The 19,835-nt window shown below is 48.1% G+C and overlaps 1 protein-coding gene across 1 annotated transcript in view; it reads left to right on the top strand.

Annotated features, from left to right (window-relative positions):
- Positions 1-12,294, top strand: part of NEXMIF (neurite extension and migration factor) — a 50,073-nt gene extending 37,779 nt beyond the window's left edge. The window contains exons 2-3 of the mRNA XM_059859359.1: positions 2,677-2,801; positions 7,126-12,294. Coding sequence (XP_059715342.1) covers positions 2,726-2,801; positions 7,126-11,414 — 4,365 coding nt within the window. The 5' untranslated portion in view covers positions 2,677-2,725 and the 3' untranslated portion in view covers positions 11,415-12,294. The remainder of the gene's footprint in view (positions 1-2,676; positions 2,802-7,125) is intronic.
- The last annotated feature ends 7,541 nt before the right edge of the window (positions 12,295-19,835 follow it).

Here is a 19,835-nt window from a genome sequence, read left to right as displayed (position 1 = left end):
ACCCCAGCAGTGCCTCTTCAGTTGCCTGACACCATCTGAAATCTATATTCTCTCCCTTTTGTACCTCAGTCTGCAGATGACTCTTGTGTTCTGTGCTCTCCTGCTACCCAGTGTATTCTCTGCACACTGCCCTTATCCCCTGGACCTCTCCTGCTTTCATTTTTCTTGCCTGGGACCAGCTGTTCTTCTCCTCTTTGTTATCCCCAGCCTTCTGTTCCTTCCTGCTCTGCATCACATCCGGCCCCTTTGTCAGCTTTTCTTTCCCACTTGCTGCTGGTTCTCCCCATCCCTTTTGGGGTCTCACCTTTCCTGGTCCCACTGGTCCCAAAGGTCCCCTTGTCCAGCAGGTCTCAGCACACCTGGGCTGTCTGTCCCATTTGTCCTTCGTCTGCCTGACCCTGTGGGAAGATGGCCCACCTGGACCCTTCTCAGTTCTTCCCAGCTGCTTTCTGGAGCTCAGCTCTGCTCTCTGGGTCCCTGCACTCAGGGAAAAGGCTTGTCCCCAAGCACATCCCCTTTCCTGCTGCATTCCACTGCCTTCATTGTCTGCTCCAGCCTTTGGATCTCATCCACCAGGAACATCCCTGGTGTGCTTCCCTCCCCCTTGTGCACACACATCCCCAAAAATCACCATACTACAAGATTAAGGGTCTGTAAACTCTCCCTCTGTGCCTGTTGGCTTGGCTGCCTGCGTGCTCATTGCTCTGCCCCTGTCTGTTCCTGCTCTCTCCATGAAGGCTGGCCCTTGAGTATCCATCAGAATCAAGGAAAGATGGACCTCTTCCTCATGGGCAGGGCTTGGAGCAGCCCAGGACAGTGGCAGGCGTCCCTGCCCATGGCAGGAGGTGGCACTGGATGGCCTTTAATGTTCCTTCCCACCCAAACCATTCTGTGACACCTCAGCCCCCTCCCCAGCAGCCCCACTGGCCCATGTGTGCAGCCAGTGGTGGTTCTCTGGTCTCCTGAGACCCCTCTGGTTCTCCCGAGGCTGACGATATTTTATTAATATTTTCATTAATAGATATTCTAAAAACTTAATTTATTAATACTTCTCTTAATTAAGGCACATTTAACAGGCAGGAGATATTATCAAGGAGACACGAAGCTGCAGCCTGTCAGTGGCAGATGCAGAGCACCTTCCACACTCAGACATTAATCTCCTTCATGGAAAAATAACTCTGATCTCTGCCCTGGCTTTTGGAGCCTCTCCTGCTGCAGCATGTCAGCAATGAAAGGGCACAGAGGGAGCTCAGGCTGTGGGGAGGGTGCTGGCAGGAGAGGGGTCTTAGCACAGCAAACAGGCTGGTGTTGGAGAGCTTTGAGATGGGGATTTGCATCAAAGGAAAACTCTCGGGGTTAGTTAAATATTCCTCTAAATATGCAAAGGAATGGAGTTACTGATGCTTGTTATTCTTATCTTCCTCTCGGTGTCACAACATCTTTAAGTTGGGTGAAGGTTTCACTTACTAAGGCGGTTGTAAAGATTTCACGTTAATTAAGAGGACTCCACTGCAAATCTGAATATGAATGAAGTTTGGCTGCTGAACCCCAGGGCAATGAGTGCTGTGGGAACAGCAGACACTGACAAATGTTGATGTGAAAAGTAAAAAGCCAAACAAAAAAACCCCCAAACCCAGAAAAACACCTAAACCAATGCTGCAATCTAGTACCTGTTCTGGGAGAGGGAAGAAATTGAGTTTGAGTTGCCAGAAGAGCATAAAATAGATTTTCACTTGGATTTGCAGTCAAAGAGGTGAAATTCTGTCAGCCAAGATCCCTGATGAGGGTTCTCCAGTGCCAGCCATGCCTGGGTTCCAGCCACATCACTCCACAGGCAGGTGGTGGCTTTGAAGGGTGGGGGGCCCTCCATGGAGGAATGAGAAGATCCTGGATCCTCATCTCATCTCATCTCATCTCATCTCATCTCATCTCATCTCATCTCATCTCATCTCATCTCATCTCATCTCATCTCACCTCAGGTTCTTTGCTCTGGTGGAGCCCCACCAAGCCCATCAGCCTGGACTGCTCATCACTCCCTGGAGCTGGAGCTTCACCCAGAGGGGGCAGCCTTAGGGGTCTGGGGGATGAGGCTTCCAGAGATGGAGCTCTTGTGGTGAACAGTGAGACTGGAGACACTTTTCCACCAAAAACTGCTTTTTGGGGAAGTTTTTCATGCCTGCCAGTGCTTGGGCAGTGGCTGACAGCGAGGGTGAGCAGCTGTCCCTCCACATCTGTGGGTTCTTCCAGCTCCATCGTAGAGTTGCTGTTGATGAACTGGGATGAATCCTCTCCTTCATCTCTTCACGGATCCATCTGGAGATGGATGGCCTTTCCTGGCTGGACATGACTAAAGTGCCTTTGCACAGCAGTTTGGGGTGATGTGGAGGGTCCTGCAGAGGTGCTGAGCTCCTCCCCACCTCCCAGAGCAGGACTTGGGGGAAGGAAATGCTGAGACACAACATTTTCACCTTGCTGAAAGTACATGGGACTTGGCTTTTGGAGTGGAAAAGTGACAAGCTGAGAGCCTAAATAAATTGGATTTGTCCTCTTAAGGAGGCTGCAGGCAGCATGTGAGGCTGTGTGGGGGTGTTTTATTGTTGTTATTTTTTATTCACGGTTCCTTGAGCTGATCCTGGGGATTGCACTGACTGTGGTTGTGTTTCTGGAAATGTGCAGGTTGGCCAGATGCAGTGGGGCATGGAGTGAACAGAAAGAGGTTAAATTGATGGATGACCAACAAGAGCAGGATTGTGCCTCAGAAGACCAAGAAACTATCCTGATTAATGGGGTGAAAGAAAATGGTAAGGAACTTAATTATGGTACATGAGGGAGCAGGGACAACTTGGAAGCCAACTTATTTTCCCAATTCCTTCTGTGCATTCAATATTAGCAGTTTGTGGCTATCTCTGCAATGTGGAGCAGGGGAGTAGATGGGTGTTTTCTGCACAGGAATCATTCCAGCCATAAATCTACACCTTTTTAGGCCTTAACAAGATCTCCTTTTACCTGTGCATGGGCATGGCTGGAAATGTTTATGTGCATGTGCAGTTTGAATTAGAGATTTTAGTTTGGTTTCTTGGGGGGAGAAAAGTCATCCAGGACTTTGTAGCCCCTCTGTCTATTGGGAATCTTTCCCTCCCTTGGCATTACAATCCCATTAGGCAATATTAGCAAGATTTAGCTGAAGGAAACTTAGTCCCTACAAACTGGGGGAAAATTAGAGATTGGGTGGGAGAAAGGACCCAGGATTAGTGGGAAGGGAAGGTTGGGTTTGTGAGCTCGTTCTTGCCTAATCACCCAGCACATGGGATTCCCTATCCTGTAATCCCTTTTCTGCACAGACAGGTTGTGTTCCTGGGAGCCACCAAGAGGGGTGGGGAAGGATCAGCCCCTTGCAGCAGCCTCCCAGAATGCCCAACTTTGTATCTATTTCATTGATTCTATATTTGCTCTCAGAATGACTAATTAGGAGTAACAGTGCTCAGCTGTCTGAAGCCCTGATTGAAATAAATAAGCCTCTGAGCATTTTCTGAGGTCATTTGGACTGTAATCTCTGGCCACGGTAAATGCAGAGGGGAGGCAGAGCCTGATGCTTTCATTCTTCAATGTGTTTTATGTTTAATTTCATGGCTTTTTACATTTTGTATTGGCCCATAAATCTTGAGATAAATAGATAGATATATTTTATTTATATATAAATTTGATCCTGTTAGATGTCAAGGACTTGGTCCTCTGACATATGTTCAAACCTTTCTGTCAGCTCTGCACAAGGTGGTAGAGACAAATGTTCTTTGCCAAAACCTTGGAGCAGCTCCAGCCACGTGGGTGCCCATGAGGGTCCCACAGCTCGTGCTGGTGGCAGGTGAGGCACATGCTCACACTTGGCCCTGGGATGTAATTCGGGAGGTTCTGTCCCTGTCAGCCCATCCCCTTCCTGGCTACCCAGGGTGAAGCTGCAGCTGCTGGAGCTGCAAAGGGATTTTGTAGCCATGGTCCCTTTGTCTGATCCAGTGGACGACAAAGTCAGTGCTGCTCTGATCAGTAAGGAGGGGTTTTTAGAACCTGTCTTGGTTTGGATAAGACAGGTGCCTGCTAAAGAAGGCAGGAGCTTCCCCTGAAATGGAGAATGCAAACCCTCCCCACCCCTCCAAATTGCTATGAATTTTAAATTAAGGGGCTCTCAGGCAACAAAAAAAAATATACGGGAGCAGGAAATAACAGTTCTTTAATAGGGAAGGGGGGAAAAACCATAAAATGATAAAATAAAAACAATGCAGTACACTAAAATGACAGAGTCAGAACTCAACCTGACACCCTGTTGGTCAGGGTGCTGGCAGCAGTCCAGTTGGAAAAGTGGCTGCAGTCCTCCTGAGGTGTCAGGTGTGGTTCTGTTGGAGCAGGGGGTCCTGTAGAAAAAGGGTGATTCTTCCTCCGCAGATCCGTGGAAGTAGAAGCAGCTGCTGTTCCTCTGGTGAATCCAGTGGAGAAGCTGTGTTGGTGTGTCAGAATCTCCTGATTATATCTGGATAGCAATGCTCGGCTCCTCCCTCTGGGCGGAGCATCTCACAATGGGATGTTACAGTTCTTATCAGCCATGCAGTGACATTCAATAGCCTCTTATCACGGGATGCCCCCTGCTGAGGGAGGAGTGATTGTGATCTCGCAGGGAGAGAGATAAGGGGAAATTGCCCACTTAACACCTAGACAACTGCCATACAGATGGTAATAGAATACATCCTGCCTTGCAATCCAGAACAGAGCCTCACACCAATTCCATGGGATTCAATTAAACAGGGCTTAAAAAGTGCTTTAATTAGACATAACACTGCTTTAGGTTAGAAGAGACCTTAAAGCCCATCCAGTGCCACCCCTTGCCACGGGCAGGGACACCTTCCACTATTCCAGGTTGCTCCAAGCTCCATCCAACCTTGGACACTTCCAGGGATCCAGGGACAGCCACAGCTGCTCTGGGCACCTGTGCCGGGGCCTGCCCACCCTCAGAGCTAAGAATTCCTTCCCCACATCCCATCCCAGCCTCCCCTCTGTCAGTTTAAACTTTCAGTTTGAACACTGCTGTGTGGGAGTTGCTGCTGAATCCAAGGCCAGGAGCCAGCACAAAGCTCTGGAGCTGCCACCTCGCCTTGCCCGTGTGCTGTTGGGTGGATGCTGAGGGAAACTGGGAAAAGTGGTTTTGCTTCTCCAGCATTTTCTGTGTGAGCTGTATTCCCTTGGAGCATCACTTGAACACAGGCCTGATTTTTAGCTGATATGGAGCCCCAGAAAATCAGGTTTTGGCATTTGTATTTCACAAGAGTTAAGTTCACTCACACAAGTATAAACCTAAAGAAACGCCCAGAGAGGGTTTATTTTATATAATAGCAGCTTTGCCTATTGAAGGCAGCTTTTGAGATTGAATTTCAGCTTTCTGCCTCCCCCTTCTTTGAGTCTTACAGCATTCACAGACATTCTTCTTTTATCCTCAAATTTTCCATGCTTCCTGTCAGCTCCAAGCTGATTTTTATTTTATTTTACTTCTGAAGTGGAACTGCACTGGTTAATTTGTTTTGGTGCTTAAGGAAAAAGATACCACCTCTGCATTTCTGATCTGAAGACTGGTGGGAGGGACTCAAAAATCAGCTTTTTTATTTATTTCCTTTTTTTAACCATTTTCAAGCAAGCCAGTCTGGCCTTTCCCAAGTCACACGTGTTGAAGATGATGACAGGCATTGCATTGCACTTCTGGTTGGAGTTAGGGAGTCTTTGGGAAAAGGTTTAAAGTCCTGGGAGCGCTGCGAGGCTCCAGCTGCAGTTTGTGCTTTGTTCAGACTTCACTGATGGCTCCATCCCTAAGGCCCCTATAGCACAAAACTTATGGGAGTGAAATTAGGGGGGTTTTGACCTCCTGCTTGGCACAGGCAGGCACCCCACTCCTTCCATGGCATCCTGTTCCTTTCCATCCTCCCCACCTGGGGGGTCTTCCACTGTGCTGGTGGTACCTGTGTTAGCACCAGCTTCCCCTCCCCGGGCTGCCAAGGATGCAGGAGACTCACTTTCAGTTTGGAATAAGAGCCCTTGTGGAGCATCACAGCAGCCAAATAAATCCCTTTGCATGCCCCATTTAATGCCACATCCTGGTGCTCCAGTTGTGTTTTAAAGCACTCGTCCCTCCTTGGAAAGCTTTGGCTCTCGTCCCTCTGCCTTCAGCAGAGCCACCAAAAAGGAAAGACCTGAGCCATGACAAAAGCAGCAGGCTCTGATTCGGCAGAGCTCTCTGGCTGGGATGAATGCACTCATTGGAATATATTTTTTTTTAATACAGAGATATCAGAGCGTGTTCATGGATGAAAAGACATCGTATTTAAATTTCAAGGGTCATACCGTCTGTTGAGCCAGGAGGCAGATAAAAGTACAGTCATAACTTTATTCTGCCATAAAAGAAACACAACGAGGTAAAACTAAAAAAATCCTTAGGTTAAAAAATCCTTACGTGACTAAAAAGGCATTTTTAGCGATTAGGGAAGAATGGCAAACCCCACAATAATTCTAACAATAATTGCTTTAAACTCTGTGTTATCCTCTGCCTTCCCTTGGCGTGGACAGTGACAAAAAGACTGCTGGGTTTCTAAAATCAGCCATCACTCCCTGACTCCGGAGCAGTAAAGCGGCTCAGGTGTGTGCAAGCTCAGACCCCGCAGGGGGGGTGCTTTGTTTCTTTAAGAATCTCACGTTCCCGTTAATTTTTTCAATGTTAATGAGAACATTTTTATTAGGCTTGTTTTGTTTTTTTAATAACATTGTGAGGCTTGAGAGGCAGTTTCCAGGTAACCGTATGGATATGAGGAGGGAAGAGCGGATGCGTTGCGTGTTTTAAACGTACTCTTGTACCTCTTCCAGCTGGCTGCGGGGAGCAGCCTGTTTACCTCTGCACATCACCACGTTAACTGGATCCAGGATTGCTGGGAAGGGCTTCCCAAAGGAGCGCTTGGGAGAAGTCACTGGGAGAAGGGGAGCGGGGTGGCAAGCCTGATACCTACCAGGGTGGTAACCTTTGTAACCCTCTCTCTTTTTCTACCTCCGAGGGTGGTAACCCCTGTGTGTTTCTCTCCCTTTCCTCCATCCCCGCAGAGTCGCACGCCCTGGACGCCGACGAGAGGCCCTGCAGCGCGGCCGAGGCAGCGGCGCCGTTCCCGGCGCTGAGCGCGGCTCCCAAGGAGGGCCCCGCGTGCCACCGCGCCCCGACGGCCAAGAAGCCGTGCCTGCTGAGCCCGCCGTCGCCGCTGCGCCTCACGGATGTCCCCGAGCACGCCTCGGACGACTCCTCGGCCCACGCCATCTCCCTGACGTCCTGCGTGACCAAGGGCATGAGCTCCTGGTCGCTGCCGGGCGACTGCGAGAAGGCCCCGTTCACCATGATGGAGCCCGGGGGGATGTCGGCGCTGACGGGAGACTGCCTGATGCAGCCGAGCCGGACCTGTCTGGGCTGCTTTATTGAATCCAAGGACGGCATTGATGCGGAGCCGGGAATAAGCTTGAAAGTGGGGGATATAAATAGGGATTATGACACCTGTTCGGTCTCTGATATAGGGATTCACTGCATGAGCACAGGAGAAACCATGAGATATGGGGATCAACTGCTTTCAGACCAGCTTTTAAGCTTCCCTATGCATAAATCGAGGGCAGCGGACAAAAGAGATGCAGAGAAATCTGACAGTGATTCAGAGGACCCCACTCAGAAAAATTATTACGAGGGATTACTATTAGACAAATGCAATGGTGAGGAACCTTTACTAACAAATCCCAACCAGGAATGGGGCTATTTTGAATCTTTCATTAGTGAAAGTAAAATTGAGCTGCTTGACCTCTGCTCCAAAAATGAGCTTTCCGTAAATCTGTTTTCTGAGGAAGACGTGGACAATTACATGTTCGATGATGACGATTCCACCTTGGGAAGTGACGTCTGCTCCCTAAAGATTAGATACGAATCTTTCCAGGACAATGTGCGGGAGAAGACCACTACGCTACAAGAGGACGCCCAGTTCAACTTCTTCCCCAGCGTGTTCAGCAACTGCACCAAAAGGGACAGCAGGAGCACCCTGAAAAGGGGGCCCAGCGGTGCCACCGACCCTGCACAATTCAAATCCGAGGAAGGCATCATCTGGGGGGAGGAGGAGGAGGACGGCGAGGAAGAGGACGGTGAGGAGGAGGAGAAAGCTGCCTTAAATAAATCTTGCAACAGCACAGAGATGGTGCAGTACGTGGGCTCCAAGAGGAGCCACTTCTTGGACTCGGTGAATTCCACAGAGGACTCCGGGGAGTTCAGCGACGACAGCACCTGCACGGAGTCCTCCTACGACGTGCTGCGGGACATCAAGGACTGCAGCCGGTACCTGGCCCGGGACCACTCCGGCTCCTTCATCCAGCAGAACTACGGGCTGCGGGCCAAGAGGAAAGTGCGATACAGCGACGACTACCTGTACGATGTGGACTCCATCGAGAACGAGAAGATCCTGGACAAGAAGGAGTGGCTCCCGGACGGGCCCAAGGAGGAGGACGACGATGAGTGGTGCCCCAAGAAACGGCGAAAAGTCTCTCGCAAGGAGCCCCCCGTGATCATCAAGTACATCATCATTAACAGGTTTAAAGGGGAGAAGCATATGCTGGTGAAGCTCAGCAAAGTGGATGCCAATGAGACAACTGTTACTCTGAACGAGGAGCTGCTCAGCAAATACAAGAAGCTGGCCCCACTGAAGGGCTTCTGGCAGGAGAGGCAGCAGAGCCGGCTGGATTTGCTCAGATCGTCTCTCTACCACAAGCAGAATTTCTATCTTAACGGCTCAGATGCTTCGTTCCTCCCTCACCCACGGAAGCGAAAATGCAAGCTAGCAAACAGGCACCGGATTCAAAGAATTAAAGCCATCGAGCAATCAGTGAACAAGCTGGGCTCTTGCTCCTCTGATCACAAGCAGCCTTGCAGCAGTAAGGAGGACGTGGGCCTGAAAGGGCTGCCGGCATTAGCCATTGCCACCCCCAGCTGTGCCAATGGATTGCACGTCCACGACATCGCGGGCATCGCCGTGAAATGCAAACCGCAGGAGCGGGAGCACAAGGGGACGGAGCGGAAAGTGCTCCGCAGAATCAAATTCAAAAGTGAAGCCAGGTTGAAGTGCAAGAAGATTAAAGCTGCCACCAGTACGGCAGAGGACTCCCCAGCACTGGAAAACCAGGACTCCGCAGCGCGTCTGAAGGACGAAAACAGTCCCTGTGCTTCAGACAGCTCCCATCTCCCAGAGTGCCACGAGGATAAGGTTGCTAAAAATTCTCCTTTCCTACCATCCACCTCCTCTTCAGACAAGCCTCTGCCATCTGCTAATATCACCACCAATGTACCCCTGATCCCCGGAGGGTATCTGCAGACGTTGTTAGATGCTTCAGATCTGTCGAGCAACACGGGTATCCCGTACTTCGCCCAGCACCCCTCCGAGCAGCAGCAGCAGCAGCAGCAGCAGCACCCGCTCCCCAGCATCGTCCCGCCGGAAAAGCCCTTCTCGTCCCTGCAGCCGGCGCAGAGCTGCGTGCTCTCCCCGCCCTCTGAGTCCGAGCTGCAGCAGTCACCCGGCCACTTGGAGATGGAGCAGGGCAGCTTCGGCAGCATGTGGCCGGCCAGCAAGGGCAGCGAGCGCCAGGACTTCCCCGGGGACGTGCCAGAGGCGGCCGGAATGCCGAGCGAGTTCGCCCCGAGCACGGACGGCCTCCCCGCCTCTGGATACACTCAAGTCAATCTGAATAGCGGGAAATTGCTATACCAAAAAAATTACATGCCGGATAGCCAACAAGTGCAGTCTGATGATTCTTATCAGTCATGTCATTTCAATAATGGAGAGGGGCGCTTTCATTTCCAACGAGGTACACTCAGTACGGATGATGGCAGGCTCATTAGTTTTGATTCAGTGGGTTCATTGTCAGTTAGTTCTAGCAATTACAGTTCTTTAAGTTTAAAGTCTTGTGAAAAGGACGGCGAGGATGATATTAATGATGATTTCTTGGCCCATTGCAGTCCCAAGCTAGTGATCCAGCAGAGCATAGATGAAATCACCCCTTTGAAGGAGTCCACAGACCTTTTAGACATTTCCAACTTCACGCCTGATAGGTTCCGCCAGTCGTCGCTTTCGGAGATGTCCCCTCCAGACACTCCCAACCTGTCCCCACAGATAGCTGGCTCCGATGCCAAGCCTCTGGGCACCCTGAAGGGCTTTCAGGAGAGTCCCCAGGCCTCCCTCAACAGTTCCGAGAAGGTCAAGTGGAACTGTGGGGTCCTGCAGACCGAGGATCAGGCAGATAATGGGTTTGCTTTAAATAATCACCAGTTCCAGTTCCATATGTTCAACGATGAAGATTCTGTCAGCCTTCTCGAAAAGAGTCCATGCTTGTCAACATTTAATGAGCCATCTGGTCAAATTAGCACCAATAGCAAAGTGTCAAAATCGAAGAGGAAAAGTTCATCCAGCAAGAATGTGGGTACAAACCAAAGCTCTTCCCAGAAAGCCACCCGGAAAAAATCACCCAAAACCAACAAAGGAACCGATAAGCCGCAAGGGAAAAACTCCAGGCAGGCACCCAAATCCACCAGGAAAGGGAAAAATGCAGCAGGAGTCAATGGCGAGAAGGCTCCAGCTGTTGGTGGCAGGGTGGTCACTCAGCTGGGCACCGTGGCCACGGCCACCAAGGGCGTGGCCGAGGGCACTCAGCACTGCGGCCCAGCGGGGTTGAAGCTGGGCAAGCACAACGGGCTCTCTGGAGAGTGGGCACTGGGAAAAGAGGGGGGCACGGGCTGGTCAGAAGCCAGCCTGGGCAACGCCACCAGCCTCCTGGATGACGACCAGAGGGAGTTCGAGGAACCTTCCAACATCCTGTCCAACATCGCGTCGGGAATGGCCGATGTGCAGAGGTTTATGATGGCCTCCATTGAGCCCTTGTGGGGGCCCGTCGGCCACAACAGCGTTCCAGACATATTCCGGTCACCGGAGTCCAACAGCCTGAAACTGAAAACTCTTAAAATTTTGGCAGGGACGTCCCAAGAGACGAAGAAGAAGGCGAACGGTGGCTCACCGGGGGCGGCAAAGAACCACAAGTCAAACAACAAGGGCTCAAGCAAAAACAGCAAAGCTGTGACCTGTGACCCTGGTCGCCCCAACTGCTCCACCGGGTTCACCACGGACATTCACGCTCCCTTTTTTGATAAAAACTATAGTAACCTGAGCACTTTAGGCAATAATGGACCTACCCATAAAAAACTCTACCGTCATAAATCCAGTTCGAAATCACTGAGGGATGAGAACTGTAAAATCAAGCGGACGGACCGCGATCAGCCCCACAAGGACCCACCCGTGACAGCTGCTTTTGAGAAACTGAGGTAATGCTGCACCAAACTGGCTGGAATGCCCCTAACCTCCCTCCCACCTGCTAGGCCCGCTGTTCCTCAGTTTTTCCTTCCTGAGAGCAAAAGTTTGCATGAGAAAAAAAAAAAAAAAAAAAAAAAAGACATTCCCCTTTTACAGTTTTGGTTGGTTTTGGTTTTGGGGTTGGTTTCCTTTTTTTGTTCATTTGGTTTTTTTTAATTATTATTTTTAAATGCATGAAAATACTTATGACTTGCAAGCTACCTAAAAGAATGACCAATTTTCTGGCTTGGCTGGGGTTAAAAAAACTAACAAGGCTACTCTTTTCTGCTGTTTGGCTTCTTCAGTTTATAATTACTTATTTATCGGGGGAAAAACAAAAACTAAAAAAAAAAAAAAATAGATTACACGCTCTTTTTAATGATTTTGACAAGGAAAGACTTTTTTTTTTTTTTTGGAACATTTTGTAAAAAATAAACCACAAAAAAAAAAAAAAGAGGTTCTGCATCCAAAAGCCAAGATCTCAAAACTTAAAGGCTCTTTACTTTGCAAATGAGAACTCATTCCTAATTGAGCTTCACGTGGCAATTTTTGAGTGCTTTCTGGCCCCCTCTGCTGTTGTGTCTCCTAACCTGCATCATCTAAAGCTGCATCTTCTCTACCCGCCCGCCTTTAGCGCGTTCACTCCGTCGTGGTGACTCCGGACGAGCTAACTAAGATGGCATCAAATGTTTGATTTTTTCCTGCAGGGAATCAGACTCCATTCTTCTTAAAGCAGAAACAGCATTTTTGGGTTTTCCTGTATTTGAAGAAGAGACTCCCTTTTCTAGAAAGACGGTTGATGTTTGGTTCTTTTCTTACCATTTTTTTTTCCAGTTGTTTTTTCTTTTTTCCCCCCATCGGTTCCTTTTCGAAATCTGCCTTGTGGTCTGTTGAAATGTAAGTGCTGAAATGAAGAGTTTGAAATTGTGGGAATTTTATTATTTGAAAGCAAACCTAATCTGGTATTCTCTGTGAAAGACTGTTTTAAAAGTCATACTGTTGTACAGTAGTTTATGCACTATTACCCACAACAACAAAAAATTGTGCCAAACTATGAACAAGTGACTGTATTGTATATATTTTTACTTCTCTATCAACATTGGGTTGTGAGTGTTTTCTGCAGCTATGCCTTTTGGTTTTACTAGAAACATTCCAGTTGTTAAGTACTAACCACCCCCCTTCGAAAGCACCTGTAACTCAAGATGAAAAACGATATTGTTCACTGATACAACTTACCAAAAGTTTTATGGACATGACTAGAAGTGTGCCAAATTTACTTACCTCATTTCATGGATTCACCCTGTGGTTTAAAGCTCATAAAGGGAAGAAAAAAAAAAAAAAGAAACAAAAAGGGGGGGGAGAAAAAAAAGAAAAAAAGGAACTTTGAAACCGATGCTGGGAAATGGTAACGTCCTCTCTTTGAAACCACGAGCAGAAAAACTTAATGGTGAAATGTTGAGTTTCATTATAGGAGAGAGTTGCAATGGTGGAGGAGTTCAGAAAACCACTGACGGTAAGTTTGCCAGGAACTCAAGTGTCTGCATCTAGAGACTACAGAACAGCTGCTTTTCAAGTGTCTGTTTTCTTAAAGCAAAACCTGTAGCTGAAGATCATTTGAAATGCAAAGTTACATTGCTAATTCTTTGTATCTCAGTTTTATATATTTTATAAGAACCTGGGATAAATTCTGAAATAGGTATAAAAACAGAACTAATACATTTCATACATTGAGTGCTATTCACTTTTCCTTTGAATAGTTTCTGAAACATGTTCGATGCAGAGCCTGTCAGAAGCGCTCTCCCATCATAGCTTTGGTGTTTCCTCCATGTCTAACCTTGCGATGCCAATATAGTTTGAACTTTCAAAAGCAGAGTCATTCATTTAGAATACAACTCTGAACCTTTTATTTGATTCAGTTCATGAAACAAATCCAGCCAATGGAGCTATTTGTGATCTCACCAATCAGGGCCGGATCATGACTGGACTTTACTAAGACAGCGTTAAGTACTGAATGCTAAATGTATTCTCAAAAGGCCTTATTTGTAACCCTCCTCACCACACCCTCGCCCTCCACGAGAATAAGGAACCCAACAAAGATCTATTTTCCTTGTGCAATTGAGAGCCTGTGCGTTTTGCTGCTGATTTCTCATGAAAAACCCTGATATGCAAGAGCCCTGGGAGCGACTGGGAGCAGAGGGATGTGAGGCTTGGACACTTTATGCAATAGCAGGTGGTGAGGAAGAGGAGCCTTTCTAGCAGTGGACAGATCACTTTGCTGATACGGCCACAGGCGTAGACGTGGTGTCACACAGAGGGCAGGACTGGGCTCAGGTTTCCTCCCAAGTCAGTTTTTTTCCACCCATGTGCCAGGCAAAGCAGCAGAATTGGTTTAAGTTAATTTAGCAGAACAGCAGAGCGATCACTTAAAATCAAAGTGGAGATGCAGAGTGTTAGTTTAGAATCATGTTTTCAGCTCCTACAAATCTTGGGGTGCAGCTCAGCTCAGCTCTGCAATCCCAGAGAGAACAGCTTGGTAGTTGCATTGTCTTTTATTTAACAGATGAAAGGATGAACTCTGAAAAAAAAAAACCTAATTAAAAAAGCATCCTGTAAGTTCATTTTTTCATGGAATAAATGCTGGTGTTGCCTGGAGTGGGTTGCTCTGGATGAGAGTGGTCCCTGGTGCCCCATGGCATGCAGTGTCCCCCCCCAGCTCTGGCTCCAGGACGGAGATCCAGAAGATGCTCAGGATTTACTCTGGAGACAAGAGCTGTGGTAGGCCTCCATCCCTGGGCTCTTGGGCTGGCCTGCAGCCGCCACGCTCTCCCTGCTTCCCCAGCAGCTCTCTTTTCTATTCACAGGCTCATCAAATACTACAAGCTCCAGCCACTCCTGTGGTGTTGGCATATCCCAGTTTTTGATCATTCCCCCACGTGCTGCAGGAGTGGGTCTGGCAGCTCCCTTCTTTTGGATGTTCTGGCTCCTGCTCTTACAGAGCCAGGTCAGGCCCAGGGCTGGGATGTGGCACAGACCTTCTTTCTGACCCAGAACCATCAGTTGAAAGCACATTTCACCTGGCCTGCACTGTGCTCCTTATGCTTAATGTTAAGAATATGGGACTCAGAGTAAAACCCCTTGTACTGGACGGGATAGCAATACTTCCTGCATCTGAGGAATGTGCAATAGGGCATGAAGATCAGGCATGAAACATATCAACTGTTTTATCCATGAATACCCAGCTGGGTGTTTCAGAACGGTGTTAATCACAAGTCCCAGCTGTCTTGTTGCTCTCCTTCAGTCCTCCTGTTATTCCAGTTGCTGACAGCTTTGGTGGTCATCCCATGTCCTCCAAATATCTCTGCTGGGGAGATGTTAAAGAGCCTGGGTCCCTCATGATGTGGCAGTGACTCTTCCCTGTGTCTGAAAAGGTCAGCCCTCTGCTGCTTGACCCCAGAATTTAGAAATTGCCTTGAGCTGACCATTTGCCCTCCTCCCTTTTGATCCTTACAGAGTATTTGTCTGAAGGGACCTTTGAAGGCCATCTAGTCCAACTCCCCTGCAAATAGCAGGGACATCTTCTATTAGATGAGATTGGTCAGAGCCCTGTCTGACCTGACTTTGAATGTTTCCAGGGAGGGGATGGCTACCACCTCTCTGAGCAACCTGAGCCAGCGTTTCACCACCCTCATAAAAAATGTCTTTCTTGAGTCCTTGTCGGCAGGGCTGCTCTAAATCCCTTCATTCCCAGCCTGTGGATCCCAGGGTTGCCCCATCTCAGGTGCAGCACATGGCATTTGGCCTTGTTGAACCTTCTGAGGTTCCCCTGGGCCCACTTCTGGAGCTTGTCCCTGTCCCCTGTGGATGTCACTCTGTCCCTCAGGTGTGTTAACCTCACCACTCAGTTTAGTGTCATCTGCAAACCTGCTGAGGGGACTCGATCCCAGTGTCTACGTCACTGGTGAAGATACTCCATATTGCTGGTCCCAGGACAGACCCCTGAGGGACAGCACTCAGCACTGGTGTCCTCCTGGACAGTGAGCTGTTGACCACTGCCCTCAGGATGTGACTGTCCAACCAATTCCTCATCTGCTGAACACCATCCTTCAAATCTGTCTCTTCAGTTTAGAAAGGTGTTGTGGGGAACTGTGTCAAAGGCTTTACAGAAGTCCAGACAAATGACACCTGGAGCCCTTCTCTTGTCCATGGATGTAGTCACTCCATCCTAGAAGGCCACTGGGCTGGCCAGGCAGGACTTGCCCTTGGTGAAGCTGTGCTGGCTGTCCTGAGTCACCTCCCTGTCCTCCATGAGCCCCAGCAGAGTTTCTAGGAGGATCTGGTCCTGGCACAGAGGGGAGGCTGACAGGGTAGTGTTTCAATGGTTTCATTTTCCCAGTCATCCAAGACTTCACCTGACTGCCAGGACTTTTCAGATACTGTGGAGAGTGACTAGGCAACTCCATCAGCCAATTTCCTCTGGGCTCTGGGATGCATAGTCCATAGTCTTAGGTATATTCAGGTTCCTCAGGTGGTCACAGACTTGATTTTCTCTTACAGTGGGAGGGACTTTGCTCCTCCAATCCCTGTCCTGTGGTTCCACCACTCATGGGAGATGGAAAGAGAGGTTTCCTCAACCTTCTCATCCATTGTTAGCAGTCTGCCAGTTGTGTCACACCTGCTTTGCCCCTTCCTTTTCATGCTGACACACCTGTAGAGGCCCTTGTTATTCTTCGTGTCTCTTGCCACATTCAGCTCCATCTGCACCTTGCCTTCCTCACCCTGTCCCTGAACAACCTGACAGTATCCCAGTACTCTTCCCAGGATATCTGTCTCTGCTCCTGCTGCCTGTGCATCTCCTGCCCTTCGGCCTGACCAGCAGGCCAGTCTCTTGCCTTCCTTGCCTGATTTCATACACCTGGGGATTGTGAGCTCTTGCTTTCTATGAAGAGCATCCTGAAAGATGTGCCAGCTCTGTTGTGCTCCCTCATCCCCGAGGGCAGTTTCCCAGGGGATCCTACTGATCACCTCCTTGAGGAGCCAGCACTTTACTTTCCCAGGATTCATCTCCACCTGCCTATCACTACCTCAAGGTTTTCACTTCCTACATTTGCCTCATCCCTCACCATAGAAACTCTTGTTCTCCCATTGCATTTTTGTTTTTCATGGCACTGCTCACAGCTGCCACCCCACACCCCTGGGGCTCCCTGCCCCTGCTTGTGCTGGCTCCCACCTTGGCCCATCCTCTTGTCCAGTCCCAGTGCAATTTCCATCCTCCTCTTGCATCTCCTCGTTGGGCTCTGGGAGCTCATTTTGCTCTTGGGAGCAATGGATCCAAGCCACACAGAAGATGTTTATTCTGCAGCATTCCTTCAAATGGCTTTTCTGCTTCATCTCTTTTCACTCCTACTCCAGTGCAGGATGGGAGGATGGTGCCAGCATTGCTGCTGAGCCATGCTGTCACCGTGGTCTGGGTGACTTAGAATTGGCACTGGCATTAGAAAGCAGGGACCAGCCACTTCCAAAGGTTGTAAAATCCATCTGAGAGGAGAATTCCACAGGGCAAGGTGGTACTCACTGCTCTGCCACAGGAGCACGGGTCTCCCATGGCACTGGAATAGGAGAGATGTCCTGCAGAAAGGAATCCTGCAGCAGGAGCCAACCCAGCCCACGGCCATCAATTGCATTTAGAGGTTTTGTAAATAGAAAAATATCAGTGATGGGGATCCAATAAAAACCTTTTGGGTTTTTATTACAAAATACATCTTACCAGGTTTACATCATGCTTTTCTTTTTCTTTTTTTTTTTTTTTTTTTTTTTTTTTTTTTTTTTTTTTTGAGCATAGGAGGATGTTTTTAAAAAACATCATGAGAATAATGAATTGTGGACCAGAGGTAGCCAGGCATTTTGGGAAGAGGAGCAAGAGGAGGGCTGGGACAGCCACAGGACTGTCCTTGTTGCCATGCTGTGCTGTCCTGCTGAGGCTGGGTTGGCTTGGAGAGGAGAAGCCAAGGCTGGCTGGTGATTGCTTGGAGAAACCATTGCTGCACCGTTTGCTCTTTTGAAAAATCAGGATCGCTGTTCATTTTTTCAGCATTATGGGCCAAACAAGCCAGGAACCAAAATAAAGATGTTTTAAGCATTGTCATCCTTTAGCTGCTGACCATGTTCTTTCTCTAAGCTCCCGATCTAGCAGAGCACTTAGGTGGGAGCTCACTCCGAAGTGCTTTCCCAGCTCTGTATGTCAAGTCCCAAGAGAAACTCCCCTGAAGTCAGTGTAAGTGGGAAGAGGATCAGGAGCGTGGACTTGGGTTGGTGCAGGATCAGGCCCTCGGTCTGTACTTTCTCAGCTCAGTGTTGGACTTTGCCTGTGCAGCTCCCAGGGTGTCCAGTGGAGGTTGCATGGTTCAAACCGCTGACATCTATTGGAGAATGTGCCTCTTTATCTCTTCAGCATGTGAAATAGTGCAAAAAAAAAAAGAAAAAAAAAAAGAAAAAAAGAGAAAAATATATAAAATAAACCAAGTACAATGTCTGTGGTAGAAGCAAGGCTTTTCAAATCTGTTTCTCAGGTAAACAAGTGACACTAATGACAGTGGAGTAACAGCCATCTAAGGGAATTGGGATCTGAAGCAGGAGGATTCCCTCCATCTTGCAGGACGCTTGGGTTGCCAGACACGTTTACTGAGCCTTTAAACACTTGGTGCAAAAGGAAACGAGAAATAAAATTGGTCTTTTCACTACCCTTCGCTAGCTAGACAGACAGACAGACGTCCATTTCTAAAGCACAAAGGGAAGACTTAAACCTAGACTAAACCACACACACACACAAAACCAAGGTACCAGTGAAACTCCTTTTGTCTCTTACTCCCGGTGGGAAGCAGGGTAGAAATCCAAGGAGCTGCTCTGTTCCGCTGCCCCGGCGCCGGCCGGGCGCTTCGACTGCTGCCTCCAGAGATGTGAATGTACTGCTCCTTGAGTTCCCTTCCATAGAACTAGAGGCACCTCGTTAGGAAGTTGCTCCTGTTTTATGGTGCTAAAGAAAACTTTTATTCCCCCCCTCGAGCATTTAAGAACTATTAAAAGGCCCTTTTTATGAATGTAACATATCCATTTCTGTTCCACATTTTACACTGCAATTTTAACATGTTTGGAAATGATTTGCCTTTTTTCTTTTAGAATAAGCTTTATAAATATTCTGTAGAGTCAATTGAAGTATAATTCTTAAGGATCACTCTAAGACGCCTACAAAATCTTGTATATTTTTAAGTGTGCCAATTTGTAAAATATTTTGTAAGTGTATATTTTTCTTAGAAAAGTGCTGTGAAGTGTTTGTATGTGTGAGGTTTCCCTTTTTTTGCACCTTCGGGTGTTAATAAAAGGATGTATACTTAAGAGTTTCTGGTTTTAAAAACCAAAATACAAAGAAAAAAATTAAACTTTTGTTGGGAATTTTGTAATAAAAAGAAATGTTGTGAAAGAGTGTAGTGATATTGTGTAAAGGAAACTGGAAAATTTGTGAGCGCTTTGCTGTTTTATAGATCCTCTTGTAAATTATTCTTGTAATATTTTGGGTTTTGTTGTTCTTGTTGCAAAGGTTTTAAATATTTGTGACTGACTCTGTATGGTGAAAACGTCATATTGTTAACTTGCTGAGTTTTGTTATATTGTTTATGGAATAAATAAAAAAATTTAAAATCTCATTTTAAGATCATGTATGAAGAAGAAATTAAAACTGCCATTTATTGAATATTAGGAATCGTTTCTTTAACCAAATCTGTCTGGCTGCCCCCTCCCAGGGCACTCCAGGCCCCGCCTAATTGGGCTGATGCTCGTTAGTGGGAAGCACATCAGGGAGGGAAGAGCGCCTGGGGGTGGGGAAAAGTGGGGAAAAAGGCTTGGATCGCTTCTGCTGTAACGTGGGGCTGCTTTAACTGAGAAATGGAAACCTCAGCAAGGCAAGGCAGAGTTCCAGCTTTGTCTTCCGCGGGTGCAGAGGTGGGGCTGGGCTCGGCCGAAGGGAGAGGAGCCTCTTCCCAGCCCACTGTCCCTGGGTGGGTCCCTGTCCCGGGACTGTCCCAGCACACTCCTAGATCGGCCTTTTCCTGGGAAGGAGCAGCTGTGTGTACTGAAATGCCACTGATTTCAATGTCTTGTGGAAAAGGAATAAAACTTAGTTGTCTTAAAAACGACAATTCCTTTTATTAGTATTGATAGGAGCAATGCAGGAAGTGGGGCTAAATTCAGGCTGGGTCATTCCCAGCCCTGCCAGCAGAAAGCAGGACATGAACGCTGTGTTCTGCAAGTGGATCCCTTGGCAGGGGGCTGGGAAATAATCCCCAAAAGCAGAGCTGCTAGCTCTACAAGCTGCCTGTGTTCTCAGAGGGGTTTCAGATGAGTAAA

Source organism: Haemorhous mexicanus, chromosome 14, assembly GCF_027477595.1.
Source record: "Haemorhous mexicanus isolate bHaeMex1 chromosome 14, bHaeMex1.pri, whole genome shotgun sequence".
In the NCBI taxonomy this organism is placed as follows: domain Eukaryota; kingdom Metazoa; phylum Chordata; class Aves; order Passeriformes; family Fringillidae; genus Haemorhous; species Haemorhous mexicanus.
The sequence above is the reverse complement of the archived record's forward strand: the minus strand, read 5'-3'. Positions and strand labels throughout refer to the sequence as shown.